We start from the raw sequence: 19,353 nt of genomic DNA, 5'->3' as shown, positions 1-19,353 counted from the left end.
CCAAAAGGACAAATATCATATGTTCTCCCTGATCGGTGACAACTAACCGAGCACCAAAAAGGAAACCTGTTGAAGTGAAATGGACACTATGAGAAAAAGTGACTTGATCATCCCTTGCCCTGACTGTTGAAGAACAACTTAATACTTTATACCTCCTAGTATTTTTTTGTTTGTTCTACTTAATACTATTGGTTGAATTCTGTAATTAACACACAGTTATTCTTAAGTGTTGATACTTAACTGAAAAAATGATCCCTGTTAAATATAAGAGTTGGAACAGGAGAGGGAAGAGATGTACAATTTGGGACATGCTCAGACTGACTTGCCCCAAATGGTAGAGTTAGAAATGTGACAGGAGATTCCAATTCTATCCCATCAAGGTGGAATGTGCCAATGCCATCTCACTAGTCCAAGTGATCAATTTCTGTTCACAATTGATTATAATGATAGGACTAAGAGTAAAAGGGATCACATAAACAAGACTAGTGTCTGAAAATACTAACCTATAGAATAAAAAAGGGAGAGAACGATCCAACATGAGAAGCGGGATATACAGCAGACTCATAGAATGGTGGATGTCCTAAACAGCACTCTGGCCTCAGAATCAGCCCTTAAGGCATTCGGATCCAGCTGAAAAGCCCATGAGAGTATTTCAGGCATGGAAAGCCAAGACACTCTGGGGAAAAAAAAAAAAGGAAGACCTAAATGAAAGATCTCTGCGAGTGAGATCCCAGTGGAAAGAACAGGTCATCAAAGAAGGAGGTACCTTTCTCTGAAGGGAGGAGAGAACTTCCACTTTGACTATGACCTTGTCTAAATATGATCAGAGTCGGTGAACTCAAAAGGCTTCCATAGCCTTGGCAACTCATCACAAGAGCCTAGGGTGATTACTGATGCCATAAACAAGAGTGTCAATTTGTTAAGTCAACAACAGGAGTCACTGTGCACTTACTCCTCATGTAGGATCTGTGTCCTTAATGTGCTGTACATTGTGATTTAATGCTATAACTGGTACTCAAACAGTATTTTTCACTTTGTGTTTCTATGTGGGTGCAAACTGTTGAAATCTTTACTGAATATATACTAAACTGATATTCTGTGTATAAAGAGAATTGAAAATGAATCTTGATGTGAATGGAAGGGGAGAGAGCGGGAAAGGGGAGGGTTGTGGGTGGGAGGGAAGTTATGGGGGGGGGGGTTAGCTATTGTAATCCATAAGCTGTACTTTAGAAATTTATATTCATTAAATAAAAGTTGAAAAAATTCCTATTGTTGATTTTGGATTTTCTTTATACTATTACTGTGAGATTTTCCGCCTTCACCTTTTTTCATAGTGATGACCATGTTTCTGTGTGTAGTAAATCCTTTAGTAAGGCTGGACAGGTGGTGATGGATTCTTTCAATTTCTGTTTGTTATGGAAGGTCTTTATTTCATTTCCATTCATGAATGAGAGCTTTGTATAGTATTCTTGGTTGAGAGTTTTTTATTTTTTTCTTAAAACTTGGAATATATCTCGCCATTCTCTCCTAGGCTGTAGGGTTTTTGATGAGAAGTCAGCTCTGAGTCTAACCGGAGATCCTCTACATTATTCTGGCATTTCTGTGGTGTAGTTTTCAGAATCTTTTCTTTATGTATTATTGTGAAGAGTTTGACTACAATGTTGCATGATGAAGATATTATCTGGTCACGTCTATTAGGAGTTCTAAGTGCTTCTTGTACTTGGACTTCCCTTTCTTTCTCCAAATTAGGGTAGTTTTCCATTATTATTTCACTAAAAAGGCTTTCTAATCCTTTCCACGCCTTCAGGTATTCCTTAGACCCTATGTTGGATCATTGGATAGTATTCTGTAAATCTACAACAGTGTTTTTTAGCTTTTCTAATTTCTTCTTTTTTTTTGATCTTACTGTAAAATTTCCAGAGATTTGTCTTCTAATTCAGATATTTTTTCTTCTGCCTCACTGAGTCTGTTGTTAAGACTTCCCACTGCATTTTTTTTTTTTTAAGATTTATTTATTTGTTTGAAAGTTACAGTTACACAGAGAGGGAAGGAGAGGTTCACTCTCCACATGGCTGCAATGGCTGCAGCTGCACCAATCCAAAGCCAGGAGCCAGGAGCTTCCTCTGGGTCTTCCCACCCTGGTGCAAGGGTCCAAGGACTTGGGCCATCTTCTAGTGTTTTCCCAGGCCATAGCAGAGAGCTGAATGGTAGTGGAACAGCTGGGACTCGAACTGGCGCCCATATGGGATGGGGCAGCTTTACTCACTACACCACAGCACTGGCCCCTTCACTGCATTTTAAATTTGATCTATTGAATTCCTCCTTTCTAATACTTCATTTTGATTTCTCTTTGAAATCTCAATTTCATGAGAAAAAATTTCCTTCATGTCGTGTATGGATTTCTTTAATTCATGGATTTGCTTCTGGTTACTTCTTTTTTCTTTCTTTCTTTCTTTCTTTTTTTGACAGGCAGAGTTAGACAGTGAGAGAGAGAGAGAGACAGAGAGAAAGGTCTTCCTTTTCCGTTGGTTCACTCCCCAAATGGCTGCTAAGGCCAGCGCGTTGTGCCAATCCAAAGCCAGGAGCCAGGTGCTTCCTCCTGGTCTCCCATGAGGGTGCAGGGCCCAAGCACTTGGGCCATCCTCCACTGCCTTCCCGGGCCATAGCAGAGAGCTGGACTGGAAGAGGAGCAACCAGGACAGAATCCAGTGCCCCAACTGGGTCTAGAACCTGGGTGCCAGTGCCGTAGGCAGAGAGCTAGCAAAGTGAGCCATGGTGCTGGCCCTTCTGGTTACTTGTAAGTAATCCTATGATCAGTTTTTTGAATTCCATTTCTGGCATTTTTCTATTTCTTCATCTTCACATTCTAGTATTGAAGTGTTGTGTTGCATCATGTTGTCTTCTTTATTCTTGTTTCTTGAATTTCTGCATTTATTTTTACTCATTTTTAGAGATAATTGTTGGTTTTCTTTCCCCCCTGTGATGACTTATCTTTTAACTGTACCTCTGTGGCTTAGTGGAGTATCTGCTCTTTCACTGAGTACCCAGAGGCGTGTGTGGGGTATGGCCAGGGAGCTTTGTTCAGTGCTTTGGGATGAGCGGATTGTACAAGGTGTGGGGAGCAGCTCGGACTAGACTAAGTTACTGGAATTAAGACTTATTCTGTGCATCTGCTCTCCCACAATATGGCGCTGGGAGAGAAGAAAACAGCTTCTACACAGCTGCCTCCAGTTCAGCCAATAAACTGTAGGACTTGCTCCTGATTGGAGGAGAGCAGCGTACTCGGCGTGTGGGCAGCCGAGTTAGGATTGGCGGAGGAGGACTATAAAGGAGGAGAGAGACGGCATGCACCAGGAACATCTAAGGGGAACATCTAAGGGGAACATCTAAGGGAACACCTGTGCAGCCCCCGAGAGAGCCGGCCGGCGGTGTGCCGCTCCCCTGCGGAAGTGGGGAATGTGGCCAGGGGGAACTGCCCTTCCACGGAGGTGGAAGGGATAGTAGCCAACCCGGGAAGAACCAGCAGCAAACCCGGGGAGGGCCGAGCAGACGAAAGAACAGCGCAGGGTCCAGTGTCGTTCCTCCACGAAGAGGGGGAGCGACATAATGGTGCCGTGACTCGGATATGAAGCCTAGGCAGGGTTTAGTGTCGTTCCTCCACGAAGAGGGGGAGCGACACAAGGTGACACCCAAGTTAGGTGTGTAATCTCTCTCTCTCTCTCTCTCTCTTTTTTATCTGAGAGGATGGTCTGATAAGCCCTGTTGGTGTGGTCTCATGCTCACCTTATCTCTTCTGTGGAAACCTGTGCGTGGGCTCTAGCTCAAGTGGATACAGTATTCATCTGCGCTGCCACAAGATCCACACAAAGGATCCATGCAGCCCTCAGTATGAGCACAGATCTGGCAGCAATGAATCTAACCAGGAAATCAGGAGCCTTCAGTGTGTGGGGCCGCCCACAGTGATTGCTCAGAGACCCAGCCACTCTTTGTTCACTCCCATGCAGCCATAGTGTTTTCACAGTCAGTCCCATCACACAAGGCTCCCACAGTTGGGAGCACCCAGCCCCTGTCAGTTCTCCCAGCCAGACTCAGGTGTCTCCTTTCAGATGGTTGCTGGGCACGCAGATGCAAGGTGGTACAGCTGTTATGTATGTCCAAAATGGCGTCCACCCTCTCTCAGCTAGTTACAGGTCTTCGGTGTCAGGTGGTTGGGGAGAGAAATATACCCATCCTCCTTTTTCCCTCTAGGTTGGTAGGTACACTTTTCCCCATGGGGCTCCAAGCCAGACTAATGCCAGACTTTTCCCTCAGCTTTATCACTAGTGGCTTGGGCTGCTGCAGTCTGGTCTCACCTTACTCTCCAAAGGTGCTGAGGCTCTTGACTACTGGAGTCCTGAGTTGTCCACACCCTCTATGTAGATTCACAGTGTCTCTCTAATTTTCGTGGAGTTTTCTCTGCCGTTTTCTTCCTAACTCTTCCCTGAGACTGCACTCTCTTCACTTTTTTTTTTTTTTTAACTATCTTCCCCTGGACTAAAGCAATAAGCTCCCTCCCTATTCCACCATCTTCCCTCTTTGTTCTGGCTTTCTTTTCTTTTGCTGCTTTCAATATTCTCTCTTTTCTTGACATTTAATTTAATTATAATGCATCTTGTGTGAATCTCTTTGTGTTCATCCTACTAGTTTCTTAGATCTGAGTGTCCATTTTTTTTTTTTCAGATTTGAGAAGTTTTTAACTGTATATCTGACTGAAGAATCCTTCTAGTCTCTTCTTTTTGGTCTTTCTGAGACTCCCATAATATATAAATTGGTCCACTTTAAGGTGTCTGATAAATCCTTCATGCTTTCTTTGTACTTTCTCATTCTTTTCTCTTTTTGCTCTTGTTAAATAATTTCTAATAACCTGTTTTTCTGCTCATTGATCCTTTCTCCTGCTTGCTCTAGTATGCTGTTGAACTTCTCTAGTAAATTTTTAAGTTCATTTATATTCCTTTAGATTCATGAATTCTGTTTGGTAGTTTCATATATTTTCTGTATCTGTTGATGTTCTCACTATGTTCAGGCATTATTCTCTTGACTTGGTGAGTATTTTTTGGTGGTTATTTTTTTTAAAGATTTATTTTTTTATTTATTTGAAAGTCAGAGTTACACAGAGAGAGAGGAGAGGCCGAGAGAGAGGTCCTCCATCCGATGGTTCACTCCCCAGTTGGCCTTAATGGCTGGAGCTGCACCAGTCCGAAGCCAGGAGCCGAGAGCTTCCTCCAGGTCTCCCACGCAGGTGCAGGGCCTTTTGAGCCATCCTCCACCACCTTCCCAGGCCATAGCAGAGAGCTGGGTTGGAAGTGTAACAGCCGGGTCTTAAACCAGCACCTGTTGCTATGGATTCGTTCTGAGAGGAGGTGCGCAGTGGGGGCAACAGGCGTGGAGTCACCACATAGACACCAGGAGTCAGGTGAAAGCAGGCCAAAGGCGAACGGCCCACAAACTCATTTATTTCAGTTGGTAGAGCAGCTTATATAGCTGAGGCAGCCAATCTGGTCAATCCCTAACCAATCACTGCCTGTTGCTAGGCAGGCTCCTTTGCCAGGTGGGTTCTGAAGCCATTCCTGAGTAACTGATGCTCGCTTGCCAGTGGTCATCTTGGCACGGCCTTCTCATTCCACCATAGGCGCCCATATGAGATGCTGGCACTTCAGGCCAGGGCGTTAACTCACTGTGCCACAGCACTGATCCCTGGTGGTTATTTTGAATTCCTTGTCAGATAAACCATATATCTCCATTTAAAAAAAATTTTTTTTTTTGTATTTTTTGACAGGCAGAGTGGACAGTGAGAGAGAGAGAGACAGAGAGAAAGGTCTTCCTTTGCCGTTGGTTCACCCTCCAATGGTTGCCGCGGCTGGCGCACCGCGCTGATCCGATGGCAGGAGCCAGGTACTTATCCTGGTCTCCCATGGGGTGCAGGGCCCAAGGACTTGGGCCATCCTCCACTTCACTCCCTAGCCGCAGCAGAGAGCTGGCCTGGAAGAGGGGCAACCGGGACAGAATCCAGTGCCCCGACCGGGACTAGAACCCGGTGTGCCGGTGCCGCAAGGCGGAGGATTAGCCTAGTGAGCCATGGCACTGGCCCATATATCTCCATTTAAAAAAAGTTGTTTATTTATTTATTTGAAAGAGTTACAGAGAGGCAGAGGCAGAGAGAGAGCGAGCTCTTCAATCCACTGGTTCATTCACCAGATGGCCACAACGGCTGGAGCTGTGCCAGTCCCAAAGGGACAAATACCATCTATTCTCTCTGATCTGTGATAAGTAACAGAGCACCTAAAACAAAATCTTTAAATGAAATTGACAGTTTAACAAGGGATGACTTAAGCTGCCCTTGTCTTGACTGTCAAGGAACAGTTTCAGTTTTTTTTTTTTTTTTTCAGTTTTTTCTTCATACTATACTATACTGCTATACTAACAGAGTTAATCATTTATGTATAAAGTCAATTGAGGATTGATCCCAATAAAAAATGAGAGTGATTACAAGAGAGGGAGGAAAAAGTTTATAACTGTAAAGCTGTATAGTTCTGCATACATTCCTACAGACTTCCTTCTGAGGGTACAGTTTAAAAACTTGTCATGGGACCACATTCTCATTAAGCTGGGTGGTAAAAATGCCATCTTAAGTGTTAAAGTGATCATATGGATAGGATTAAGTGTTAAAGTGATCATATAAAAAGGATCAAGTGTCTGGTAATAATAATAAATAGAATTTAAAAGGAGTGAATGCTCCAACGTGGGAAGCAGTCCACCCAGAAGACTCACAGAATGACAATTGCTTTAAGTAACACTGTGACCTCAGAATCAGCCCCTAAGGCTTCCTGGTCTGGCCGAGAAGCCCATGAGAGTATTTCAGGCATGTAAAGTCAAGACATTGTGGCAAAAAATGTTTTACATTAAGGTTTTCTGTTAGTGAGACCCTGGTGGAAAGAAATGGCCATCAAAGAAAGATTGCTTTTCTCTAAAGAGAGGAGAGAACTTCCACTTTGCTTATGACCCTGTCTAAATACTGATGGAGTTTGTAGATTCAGAAGGCTTCCATAGCCTAAGCAGCTCATGTGAAGAGCCTTTGGTGATCACTGACATCATACATAATAGTGTTACTTGTTAAATTAACGACAGGAGTCATTGTGCACTAACTCCCTATGTAGAACCTCTGTCCTCAATGAGTTGCATTATGAGAGTTAACTGTAAAACTTGTTCTCAGTTTTTGTTGTATGTGTGTGTGTGTGCATGTGTGTGCAAATTGTTGAAATCTTTACTTAGAATAGAGTTGATCTTCTGTGTACAAAGTTAATTGAAAATGGATCTTAATGGAGAATGAGGCTGGGAAGGGGAGAGGGAGGAGGAAGTGGTTTGGGAGTATGGGTTGGAGGGAAGTCTGGTGGGGAGAATCACTATTTTTTTTCTTTTTTTAAACTTTTATTTAATGAATATAAATTTCTAAAGTACAGCTTATGGATTACAATGGCTAACCCCCCCAATAACTTCCCTCCCACCCACAACCCTCCCCTTTCCCGCTCTCTCCCCTTCCATTCACATCAAGATTCATTTTCAATTCTCTTTTTACACAGAATATCAGTTTAGTATATATTCAGTAAAGATTTCAACAGTTTGCACCCACATAGAAACACAAAGTGAAAAATACTGTTTGAGTACCAGTTATAGCATTAAATCACAATGTACAGCACATTAAGGACACAGATCCTACATGAGGAGTAAGTGCACAGTGACTCCTGTTGTTGACTTAACAAATTGACACTCTTGTTTATGGCATCAGTAATCACCCTAGGCTCTTGTGATGAGTTGCCAAGGCTATGGAAGCCTTTTGAGTTCACCGACTCTGATCATATTTAGACAAGGCCATGGTCAAAGTGGAAGTTCTCTCCTCCCTTCAGAGAAAGGTACCTCCTTCTTTGATGGCCCCGTACTTTCCACTGGGATCTCACTCATGGAGATCTTTCATTTAGGTCATTTTTTTTTTTCCCCAGAGTGTCTTGGCTTTCCATGCCTGAAATACTCTCATGGGCTTTTCAGCCAGATCCGCATGCCTTTAGGGCTGAGAGAATCACTATATTTCTAAAGTTGTACTTATGAAATTTGTATTCCTTAAAAAATTAACAAATAAATAAATTATCAAAGAGTATAAAACTCTAAGAAGAAAATGTAGGTGAAAATCTTTGTGACCTTCATTTCAGAAAAATTTTCTTAGATATGACACCTGAAGCACAAGCAACAAAAAGGAATATAGATAAGTTGGACATCAAAAAGAAACACTTTTACCTCAGAGGATACCATTAGGAAAGTAAAAATAAACTCGGAAAGCGGAAGAAAATTTTTACAAATCATATATTTGATAAAGCTCTTTTCTAGAATATATAAATACTCTTATAACTCAAAAACAGAAAGACAAATACTAAGTTTTTAAGTGGGGAAAGGATCTGGATAAATTTTTTTTCAATGAAGGTATACTTGTATTAACAGCTAATAAGCACCTTAAAAGATGCTAAGCAATCTTAGCATCAGGAAATACAAATCAAAACCACACTGAGCTACTACTTAACATCCATTAAGAAAACTGTCCTAAAAAAGCTGGTTGATTGAGAGTATTGCTGGTGGGAATGTAAATTGTTACAGCTACTTTAGAAGACAGTCTGGCAGTTCTTCAAAAAAATGAAGCATAGAGTTAGCATATGGACATAGCAATTCTGTTAGTTTATATCTAAGAGAAATGTGGATGCTTGTGTATACAAAAACTTGTATGTAAATGTTCATAATAGCACTGTAATGTCCAGGATGTGAAAACAACTGAAATTCCATCAACTGATAAGTGGATAAGCAAAATGTGGTACATCTATACATTTTTTATTCAGCAATGAAAAGAAATGAAGTATTGATACTTGTTACAGCATGGACGAACCTTGAAAACAATATTTGAAGTGAAATAAACCAGACACAAAATGCCGCTTGTTGTATGGTTTCATTTATATGATAGGTACAGAGTAGGCAGAGACAGAAAGATTGATTAATGGTTGCCTGGAGTTGGGGTCTTGGAGAATACTGATAGATGCAGAGTTTCCTTTTTGGGGTGATAAATTGTTCTGAATTTGGTTTTGGCAATGGCTGCATAGCTCTCTGAATATATTAAGCACCACTTAACTATATACATGGGTTTAAAATTTTAATGAATATGAGGGGTGGGTGTTTTGTGCAGTAGTTAAGATGCTACTTGGGACACCCACATCCTGCATTAAGTAACTAGGATTGAGTCCCTGACTATTCATCCAAGTTTAGCTTCTTGCTAAGATACACCCTTGTAGGCAGAAGGTGATGGCCCAAGTACTCAGGTCCCTGTCATCAACATGGGAGACTCAGATGAATTCCAGGCTCCTGGCTTTGGCCTGGCGCAGCTTCATCTGTGGCAGGCATGTGGGAAGTGAACCAGTAGATGAAGATCTTTTTCTTTCTGTCTGTCTCTCTGCTTTTCAAATAAAAATTAAAATAAATAATTAAAAAATCTAGTAAATACAATCATCATTTTAACATTTTGTTAGGCATTTAGTTGATACATTGAGGAAGTATTTATTTAATACTTCTTTTTATATTCCTAGAGCCATTTGTCTTAGATTATAAAGAACATTCAAGGCACAGTACCCTTATAGAGCTAAGCACATGATTTACGTGCTCAGTCACACATGCTGATTAATTTACTGATTTTTTAATCTTTGAATGAAATTAAGTCATCAAGATTTCATTATACTTTTGATGATTTGTTACATCCAATTAGAGATGAACTAAGTGAAAGATTGATAACTTTTTAAAATTTAACAAATATTACACAAAACTTCCAATGATTTCTTATTAGGTAAACATCACACTTTTTTTGGGCTGGAATTCTTGCTGCAATTAAAAAATTCATCTACTGGGTTAGATGTTTAACAGAGCAGTTAAAGAAGCCATTTGAAATACCTACATTTATTGGAGTGACTGAATTTGAGTCCTGCTTCTGGTTCCAATTCCAGTTTCTTCCTAATGCACACCCTTTGAGGCAGCGTGGGATGGCTCAAGGATTTGAGTCCCTGTCATCCATGTGGGAGACCTGAATTGAGTTCCTGACTCTTGATTTCTTTTCTTTTTTCTTTTTTCTTTTTTAAAGTCCATAGAGCATGGAGTTGAATCATAGGTTTATTTCAGTGAAGCAGTTTAGAAATCCATGCATAGTTTTTTCCTAATACACATTTTCTATGATTTTTTTTTTTTTTTTAGATTTATTTTATTTGAAAGATAGAGTTACAGAGAGAGGTAGAGACAGAGAGAGGTCTTCCATCCTCTGGTTCACTCCCCAGATGGCCACAACAGCTGGAGCTGCGCCTATCTGAAGCCAGGAGCCAGGAGCTTCTTCTAGGTCTCCCACATGGGTGTAGGGGCCCAAGCACTTGAGCCATCTTCTACTGCTGTCCCAGGCCATAGCAGAGAGCTGGATCGGAAAAGGAGCAGCCAGGACTAGAACTGGCGTCCATATGGGATGCTGGCGCTTTAGGCCAGGGCTTTAACCTGCTGCGCCACAGCGCCGGCCCCCTGACTCTTGGTTTCACCATGACCCGGCCATGCCTGTTGTGGGCATTTTAGGGAGTGAGCCTGTAGATGAAATATCTCTGTCTCTGTTTCTCTCTCTGTCTCTCAGTCTCTTTCTGTGTATCCATCTCTCTGCTTTTCAGATAAATAAACTAAAATGTAAAACTGCAACTACCCTTTTTCATTCACTGCTTCACATAGTTATTTCTGTATATCTATTTTTGATAATATCTGAAGGATATCTGAAGACTGTGAATTCAGTACATTGTGTGGGATCCTAAAACAGATCTGCTTGCATGAGGATCCTCTAGCCAGAGAGTGAGTATTCTCAGAGAGAATAACACACAGTAGATTTAGACTAGTAGTTCTCAACTGAAGGCAGTTTTGCCTCAGGTACATTTGTCAACATTTGGAGACATTTTGGGTTATCACAATGTGGGAAAGAGAACTGTATTGCATCTGGTGGGTATAGGTCAGGGATGTTGCTGAACCTCCCACAGTACAAGTAGTGGCTCCCTTCATTCCAGAAAGAGAATTACCCAGACCTCAATGTCAGTAGTGCTTACATTGTCTTTGATTCAGGCTGAACTGGAGCTCTTGTAAGGGCAATTTAACATAGTAAATAAGAACACTCTCGATCCATACAGTCTGAGTTTGCTTCCTAGCTCTGCTGCTTTCTAGCTCACACCTTTGCTAACCGATCTCTGTGCTTCTGTAAAATAGTACTGAAAACAGTAACCATGTCTACTTCATTGGATTATTATGAGGATGATTGAGTTAATACATGTCAGTCTATAGAATAGTGTCTAGAATGTAGTAAACCCCAATAAATATTCGCATTATTAAGATCTAAACTCTTGGCTTCAAAGTTATACATTCCTCATACTTTCCTGATAGTGGTTTTGCCTCGGAAATCCCCAGATTAATATATGTTCTGGTCTGTAAGAGCTAAGCAGTGTATTTACTTTTCTTTGAACTCTAATATCTATTCCTCCATTTGGTGGCTTTTAATCCATCAACACTTTGTCAGTGACTTTTTTTTGCACACTTCTGTAATGTTTGTTCCCACAATCATTATCTGCTGACTAGGTGAGGCCTGACTTTCTATCCTTTATATTCTATTGCATTAAAGTAATGCATTAGAATGTATACATATAGGTGTACACACACACACACACACACACACACAATTTTATTAAACCTGTTTGTTGTGAAACAAACAAAAACCTCTGACTTTTTTTTTTCTAGGCAATTCGAAGTTTTCAAGTAGCCCTTCATATCTATCCCATGAACCCTGAAATTTGGAAGGAAGACCTTTCTTGGGCAAGAACACTTCAGGAGCAACAGAAAGTAGCACAGAGTATCAAGAAAAGTGAAGCACCAGCTGAAGTGACACATTTTTCACCAAAGTCCATTCCTGACTATGACTTTGAAAGTGATGAGATTGTTGCTGTTTGTGCAGCTATTGCTGAGAAACAGAAGACAGTTTCAGCAAATAAAACCATGGTTATTGTGTCGGCTTCTGGGACCGTAGAGACTGTCACCAAGAAGGCAGATGGTGCTCCACCACCAGATGGATCTGTGTTTATCAAAGCCCGATGAAGCTGTATGTGTAGAGGAATTATTTGAATCTGTCTTTTTGATTGCCACATGAAGTTTAGACATAGGAACATTTGCTCTGGTGAAAGAGGACAGAACTCCTGCTTGTAAAATAAATTCTTCAGATGAGGCATGTAACAACTCAGTGGTAGAATTTTTCTATTGTGTTTGGAGTATGCTTTCATAAGTTATGATTTATACTTTCAAGATTAGAATTCTAAGTAATTTTTTTGATTAATAAACTTAATGGAAATGTATAAATGAACACATTTTAAAGACACAGCTTGAAAAGTGTGTTCATGATTAGTTAACTTGATGGTGAATGTTATTAAAATGCTGACTCATTGACTTGTTTTAGGATAAAGTGATTTCTTTCTGTCTTAGAAATAAACCATTGCTCTTCGATTTTTCTTGTTTCACTACTGTAAGTTTATCAGAAAGCTTGAGTATTTTTTGATAATAATTTTGATTCAAAGTTATCATTTTGTTCTATGTGGAATCTTTGAAAGTGTGGCTGAAAATGCATGCAGTTGTGTACATTCTCAACCTTTTCTGGTTTCTTTGAGTTCTGATTTGTGCTTCCATTTTCACTTTAAAGTTGTAACAATGGTAGTTTTCTCTTTCAGTATTTGATAAATGTATGAAGTATTGATAAATGTCAGAGTGATTTTTTTAATAAAAGTCTTGCAGTAGATGGGGTAATCCTTACCACAAGTGAGTCATTTTTAAAACAATGACATTATGTGCATGTGATTGAAATTATACTGCTTAATGATATCAATCAAAAAGCAATATTTTTTCAAAAACTCAAATAACTTTGAAAACACTTTTAGTCTCTAAAGCTCAACAAACCTTGAAAACCCTTATTTCTTGTTTCTGACTTTCCAACTGATGATTTAGAATTACTTTTCTAGTAACTTTTTTGGAACTAGTCAGTGAAATGAAAAGTAACTCGAAGTCTAAACAACTAACATATCTTTCTAGAAATAAAAATGTAGGAATGTTGCTATTAGAATACCAATTAGTGAAAAATTTTAGCAAAAAAATGCATAGAAACTGGATTGTGTTTTTTAGTTCTGTCCCATGAGTAGAAGGATACATTAAGTAGAGTTAATGTTAAGTGAAGGCCCAAACACTTTCATAAATCAAGAGTACCACTGCTAATATGAATCGCTTGTATGTCATATGTATTGTAGTAAAACTGTGTAGAACTATTGAATACTGTTACTTCTGACCCTCAGGAAGATATTAGTGTAAATTTAATTTTACTTTTTTTAGAAGTAAGATAAACTACTTTGTGTTGAGAAATCTTACCTAACACTGTTGAGCATATAAGTAATGGTCTTCTTTTCTATGAGGATGATTTTTGAAGATTTTTGTTTTTGTGAAATGCTTTTCTTCCCCGTCCTTCCATCCGTCCCTTCCTTTCTTCTTGCCTGTACTTCCTTCCTTTCTTTCTTTTTCCCGGAGTTGGAGAAATTGCACTTGCCTTAAAAATTATTTTAAGTTTTCCCCTAAGTCATATCATCAAAAGTTAAGTCTGGCTGGAGAGGTCAGTTTTAGAGTAATACAAAAATTTACTTTATTTAATAAGGAATATTCTCATGGGCATTGATAGATATCCATAGAAAGTACTCAATATTTGGTATGTTGTTTTGAGTAATGGATATTTGTTTATTTGTGGATATTTTTTCCCCTGTATTTTGTAAAGTTTTTTTTTTTAAGTTTTTTTATTTATTTGAAAGCAGAATTGCAGAGAGACAGAGGCAGAGAGAGAGAGAGAGGTCTTCCATCTGCTGGCTCACTTCCCAAATGGCTGCAAAGGCTGGAGGTGGGCTGATCTGAAGCCAGGAGCCAGGAGCTTCTTCCAGGTCTCCCACGCAGGTGCAGGGGCCCAAGCACTTGGGATCCTCTGATGCTTTCCCAGGCCACAGCAGAGAACTGGATCAGAAAAGGAGCAGCAGGACTTGAAACAGTGCCAATATGGGATGCCGGCATTGCAGGTGGTGGCTTTACCTGCTGTGCCACAGCACCGGCCCCTCCCCTGCATTTTGAAGATTTTTTTGTGTTGTAAGCTTTTGAGAATTACTTTAATTTACATAATTTCTTATGTGAGAGCAATATATATATATAAATAATCAAGAATAATAAATATGAGAGTAATATATGTAAAGCCCCTTGCAAGTGAAGTGCTTAGTACATACTTGCTATTTCTAGAAAAAGCTTGTATTAATTTGGAGATATTTTACCTCAGTTTCTTCTGATTTTTTTTAAAGATTTATTTATTTATTTGAAATTCAGAGTTGCAGAGAGAGAGAGAGAGAAAGAAGTCCTCAATCCAATGGTTGACTCCCTAAGTGGCCACAATGGCGGGAGCTGCGCCGACCCGAAGCCAGGAGCTTCCTCTGGGTCTCCCATTTGGGTGCAGGGGTCCAAAAATTTGGGCCATCTTCTATTGCTTTTCCCAGGCCATAGCAGAGAGCTGGATTGGAAGTGGAGCAGCTGGGTCCCAAACTGGTGCCCACATGGGATGCCAGCGCTTCAGACCAGGGTGTTAACCTGCTGTGGCCACAGCGCCGGCCCCTTTTCTGATACTAAGAAAGGAGAACTTCTTAATCCTACCTATCTAAAAGTGAGATGTTACTATTCCTGATACTAATAGAGCAGATGGTTATCAGTTGGAGATTTTTGTTGACATCAGGTTTATGCCTCAGGCTCAAAGGAGACAAGATCTAGGATGAAGTGCATATAGCCACTCTGTTAAAGAAGTTAGTGTTTCCTCATATTGATATTGCTAGGCCAGTTTAGTCTCATCCTTATATAAATATAAGACATAAAATAGTTTAGATGTAAGATGCAGGAGAAAAAGGAATAGTGAGTTACAGAGAAGAAAGCCAGCTCATTTCTCCAGGCTTCTTCAAAAGATGCTTGGTTTAGCTACCACTCTTCTATGTATTAAGAGAAGATCCACCTATTACTTTGCAAAGATGTGAATACTGATATATGAATCTGTAAAAAAGGTTGTTAATTGTCATAACACATCTTTTTGATTCTGAAGAAAAATAATTGATGTTAAGGATAGTGGTATAATGTTAAAATTCTAAAATGATACTGTTTAATGCTCAGACTATATTGGATATAATTTGGATATAATTTGTATTGTTTGAAAATTGTTGGAATAGACATTCATTAGTCAGAGTACTACATATGCCTGATCACTTGAGGATCACTTTCTAGAAAACAGACTGTTGGGTTATAAGAGTATTTATCAGAAATATGCTCGCAGATAGGACATAAAACGTCAAAAAGTTGTGCAAGATATATATATATATATATATCATAGAACTCAAATCTGCTGCAACTGAGACTTACATGAAAAATTTGATGTTAGTGGTTTAGGTATGAAAACCTTTTGAACTGATGTTATACATGAAAACTTAAAGGACTTTTTTATTTTCAAAGCTTTGTCTTAGAGTTTTCATGGTTTTAACTGAGTAGCATAATCTTTTCAATTTAAAAACTATGATTTTACATAATTCAAAAATTTGTTTCACTGCTTTTCTCAACAACTTATGAGTCATCTCTTTAAATTTCTTCACATTAGAAGCTCTTCTAAATTGATTGAGTTATGCTTTAATGACATACAGGTATCTAAATGAGTTGTGAGTTGACACAAGAACCATGGTTCCATAGTAATTATCTTCAGTGTGTATATTAAATGTGTTTTTTTCTGAGAGGTTATTATTAAGCTACTGTATTTTATAATTGATGGTATTTAGGATAGAGAAAGGAAGGTAGTTGTTTTTTGTAATTAATAATAAAATATGGAAATTTTAAAATAATTTACTTCCTTACTACAGTAAATTAAAACAAAATAAAGGAGCCAATTCCTAAAGTCATGTACCTTGGTCACTTGCAATTAAATATGGCTACATTGATGGAAGATAAAAGATGGCATGCCTGAATCTTTCTTTAATGTGTGTTAATGTAAACTTTCCTTGTTCTGTGTGACATGGTGAATGAAAGCTTGAGAAACATTAATCACTTTGGTGGGAGGGGAAAGGCTGGGGATGGCTTCCTAGTGAAATCGGAAAAGACTCCCTAAAATCTGCACTAAAAATGTGTCCCTTTAAGTTTCCCTAGAAATGCTACCTGGGGTGCCACATGTGCTACCGGAATTTGGGGTGCCATACGATTTCACCACAGGCTTATTATTAAATCCCCAATATTAATAAGCCCAAGAGCGTTCTTGCCTAATATTTAGAGAATTCTAAATATCTGCACAGATAAACGAGGCAGCATGGTACGTTTTAAGCTTTTATTTAGTGAGAAAGATATATAGGAGAGTGAGAGCTTTATTTAAGAGAGAGTGGTGAATAGGGGTTCATACCAAGCACCAGGAACCAGCCACGTGGATGAACATTTAGGCCAGGAAGCCTGGAGCACATGGCCTGGAGGCACAGGGCTACAGCCACCAGCCCCCTCCTGGCAAGAGTCCAGGGAAGAAGAGAGGGCCTGACACATTGTGCCCCAGGCTTTTAACCCACTTCCAAAGGGGAGTGGTTAATTAACCTGATTGGCTGGTTGGCACCTAGGTCTGGCCCGGTAGGGGGATGAGGTCACACAGGGGCGTGGCAAAGGCGTGGTCTTTCAGCTCACAAACCTAATCAATTTTAGCCTGTATGCCTGCCTACTTCACTAGGACTTGCAAGGGATTCTGGTCTCTCACTCCTACCTTTCCAAGAAAGAAGGTGGTTTATTAGGTTATACAACTGGGTGTGCCATATCTCATTTTCCTCCTTTCTTTGGATTTGTTACCTCTGTGGAGAGCCTGTGTGTGGTCTCTTGCCAGCTACTTGTGAATCTTGCTGTACAGGCTCTCTGCTGACGCTTGTGCAGCTCTGCCCATACCATGGTGAGCAGCTCCAATAGTGGGTTAAATATTAGATGACCATTGTTTGCACTAAATTATATCTTCTAACCTAGCCTATTTTTAGCAATATGGTTGATATAATCTGCCTGACTCTGAGTCTAACATGGTTTAAGAGTTTGGGGTGCAGGAGACAGGTTATAATTTTATGACTCCCTCCAACCTCACAAAAGTGTGAGTATATTTCAATGTAAATATGAAATACATTAAACACCAAATGGAATTAATTTCTAATTTTAGATTTTTTGTTATGGCAATTCTATTGAAAATGAATGATGTTAGTGAAGAGGCAATAGTGAAAATTTGTTCAGGATATTTAAAAGAGGTCTACTGATGGAGTTGTGATGCACCATAATATTGCCTCTAGATTTAATTGGAAAAATATAAAACAAATTATGATATCCCTTGTCCCCCATCAACTTTCTAAAATGGGCATAATTTAAATGTAGTCATGAACTGCTAACGTTTCAGACAGATTGCATATACAATGGTGGTTCCGTAAAGCTGTATGGATCAGTGGGATCATAGTCATCTTAGTTGTGTAGATAGTCTATGATCTTACAATAACTAAGTTGCCTAATGATGCTTTTCTCAGAATGTATGTGATGCATGACTGTTAACAATGCAGTAATTTTAAGTTTATAGTTTGGAGACATTTGACAAATGTGAACATCCACTTAACTAGCACTATCATCATGATACACTATACAGCTGTCACCGGGAAAGATGTCCAAAGATCTTTTTCAGTCAGTTCCCCTCCACCCGAATAGCCAACCCTATTCATTTACTTAACTGCTTTCTGTGAGCATAAATTAGTTATAATTTTCCTAGAATTTCAAATAAAAAGATCATATAATGTGTATTCTCATTCTGTCAGAATTTTTTTGCTTAACATGATGCTTTGAAAATTATCCACCTTATTGCTTTTATCAGTAATATGTTCTTTTTATTGCTGAATAATATTCTATTGTATGGATGTACCACAGTGTGTTTAGCTATTCATCTGTTGGTGGACATCTAGTTTGTTTTGATCTATTGAGTGCTGATCTATTATGAATAAAGCTGCTATGTACAGACATCACAAATCTCTTTGTGGACCTGTGTGTTCATATCTCTTGGTAAATACCTAAGGATGAATTAATTGAGTCATGATAAATACATGGTGTAACTTTAGAAGAAACCGCCAGACTTTCCCAAAGCATCTGTACCATTTTGTATTTATGTGTTAATATGTGTCAGCATCAATGTGTTAAAGAAGTTTCAGTTTTTCCACATCTTTGTCAGTGCCTGGTATCATTGGTCTTTTTAAATTTAACCTCTGTAGGAACTCCGTGTGGTTTCGGTATGCATTTCCCTAATTATGTTGAGCATCATTTCATTTAACATTTGTATATTTTCTTTTGGGAAGTACATGTTCAGATATTTTGCCCATTTTTATTTGGGTTATCTATTGAGTTGTAAGAATTTTTTCTTCTCACTGGGTAAATGTCCTTTATGAGATATATGTGCCTTGAGTATTTTTTCCCCATTTATATCTTATGCCCATGTTTTTTTTTTTGTTATACTCTTTATTTTTTAATCATCTTTAAAGTTAATTAAAATGCATATTCTCAAACTGTCTTGATAAATATTCTTATCAGTTAAATGAGTGAGGGTTGCAGAACTTCTATCTTTTAAAAAGTAATAGTTTTTAACTTTGGAGTCCAGTTTATAAATCTTTTTACTTTTGGGTGCTTGTTGTGTGCTGGAAAATATGTACTTATCCTTGAATTACAAAGATTTTCTTTGCTTTTTTTTTTTTTTTTTAGAAGTTTTGTAGTTTTAGCATTTATGATTGGTCTGGAATCCATGTCAAGTTAATTTTGGTGTATGGTATGAGGTAAAATTTGAGGTTCATTTTTAAAATTTTTAAGCATTTTTAAATGTTGTTATTCCAACAGTATTTGTTGAGAAACCTGTCCTTTTCTATTAAAATATCTTAGCATCAGCTGGCGCCATGGCTCAAAAGGCTAATCCTCTGCCTGCGGCGCCGGCACACCGGGTTCTAGTTCTGGTGGGGACGCCGGATTCTGGCCCGGTTGCCCCTCTTCCAGGCTAGCTCTCTGCTGTGGCCCGGGAGTACAGTGGAGGATGGCCCAAGTGCTTGGGCCCTGCACCCACATGGGAGACCAGGAGAAGCACCTGGCTCCTGGCTTCGGATCAGCGCG

At 39.2% G+C, this 19,353-nt stretch overlaps 1 protein-coding gene across 7 annotated transcripts in view; it reads left to right on the top strand.

Annotated features, from left to right (window-relative positions):
* Positions 1-12,924, top strand: part of TTC33 (tetratricopeptide repeat domain 33) — a 75,225-nt gene extending 62,301 nt beyond the window's left edge. For all 7 annotated transcript variants that reach the window (XM_051853785.2, XM_008262149.4, XM_008262146.4 and 4 more), the window contains exon 5: positions 11,866-12,924. In XM_051853785.2, coding sequence (XP_051709745.1) covers positions 11,866-12,219 — 354 coding nt within the window. In that variant the 3' untranslated portion in view covers positions 12,220-12,924. The remainder of the gene's footprint in view (positions 1-11,865) is intronic.
* Positions 12,925-19,353: the final 6,429 nt, after the last annotated feature.

The sequence above is a fragment of the Oryctolagus cuniculus genome, chromosome 14 (genome assembly GCF_964237555.1).
Source record: "Oryctolagus cuniculus chromosome 14, mOryCun1.1, whole genome shotgun sequence".
Taxonomy (NCBI): Eukaryota; Metazoa; Chordata; class Mammalia; order Lagomorpha; family Leporidae; genus Oryctolagus; species Oryctolagus cuniculus.
This window is presented reverse-complemented; position numbering and strand designations above follow the sequence as displayed.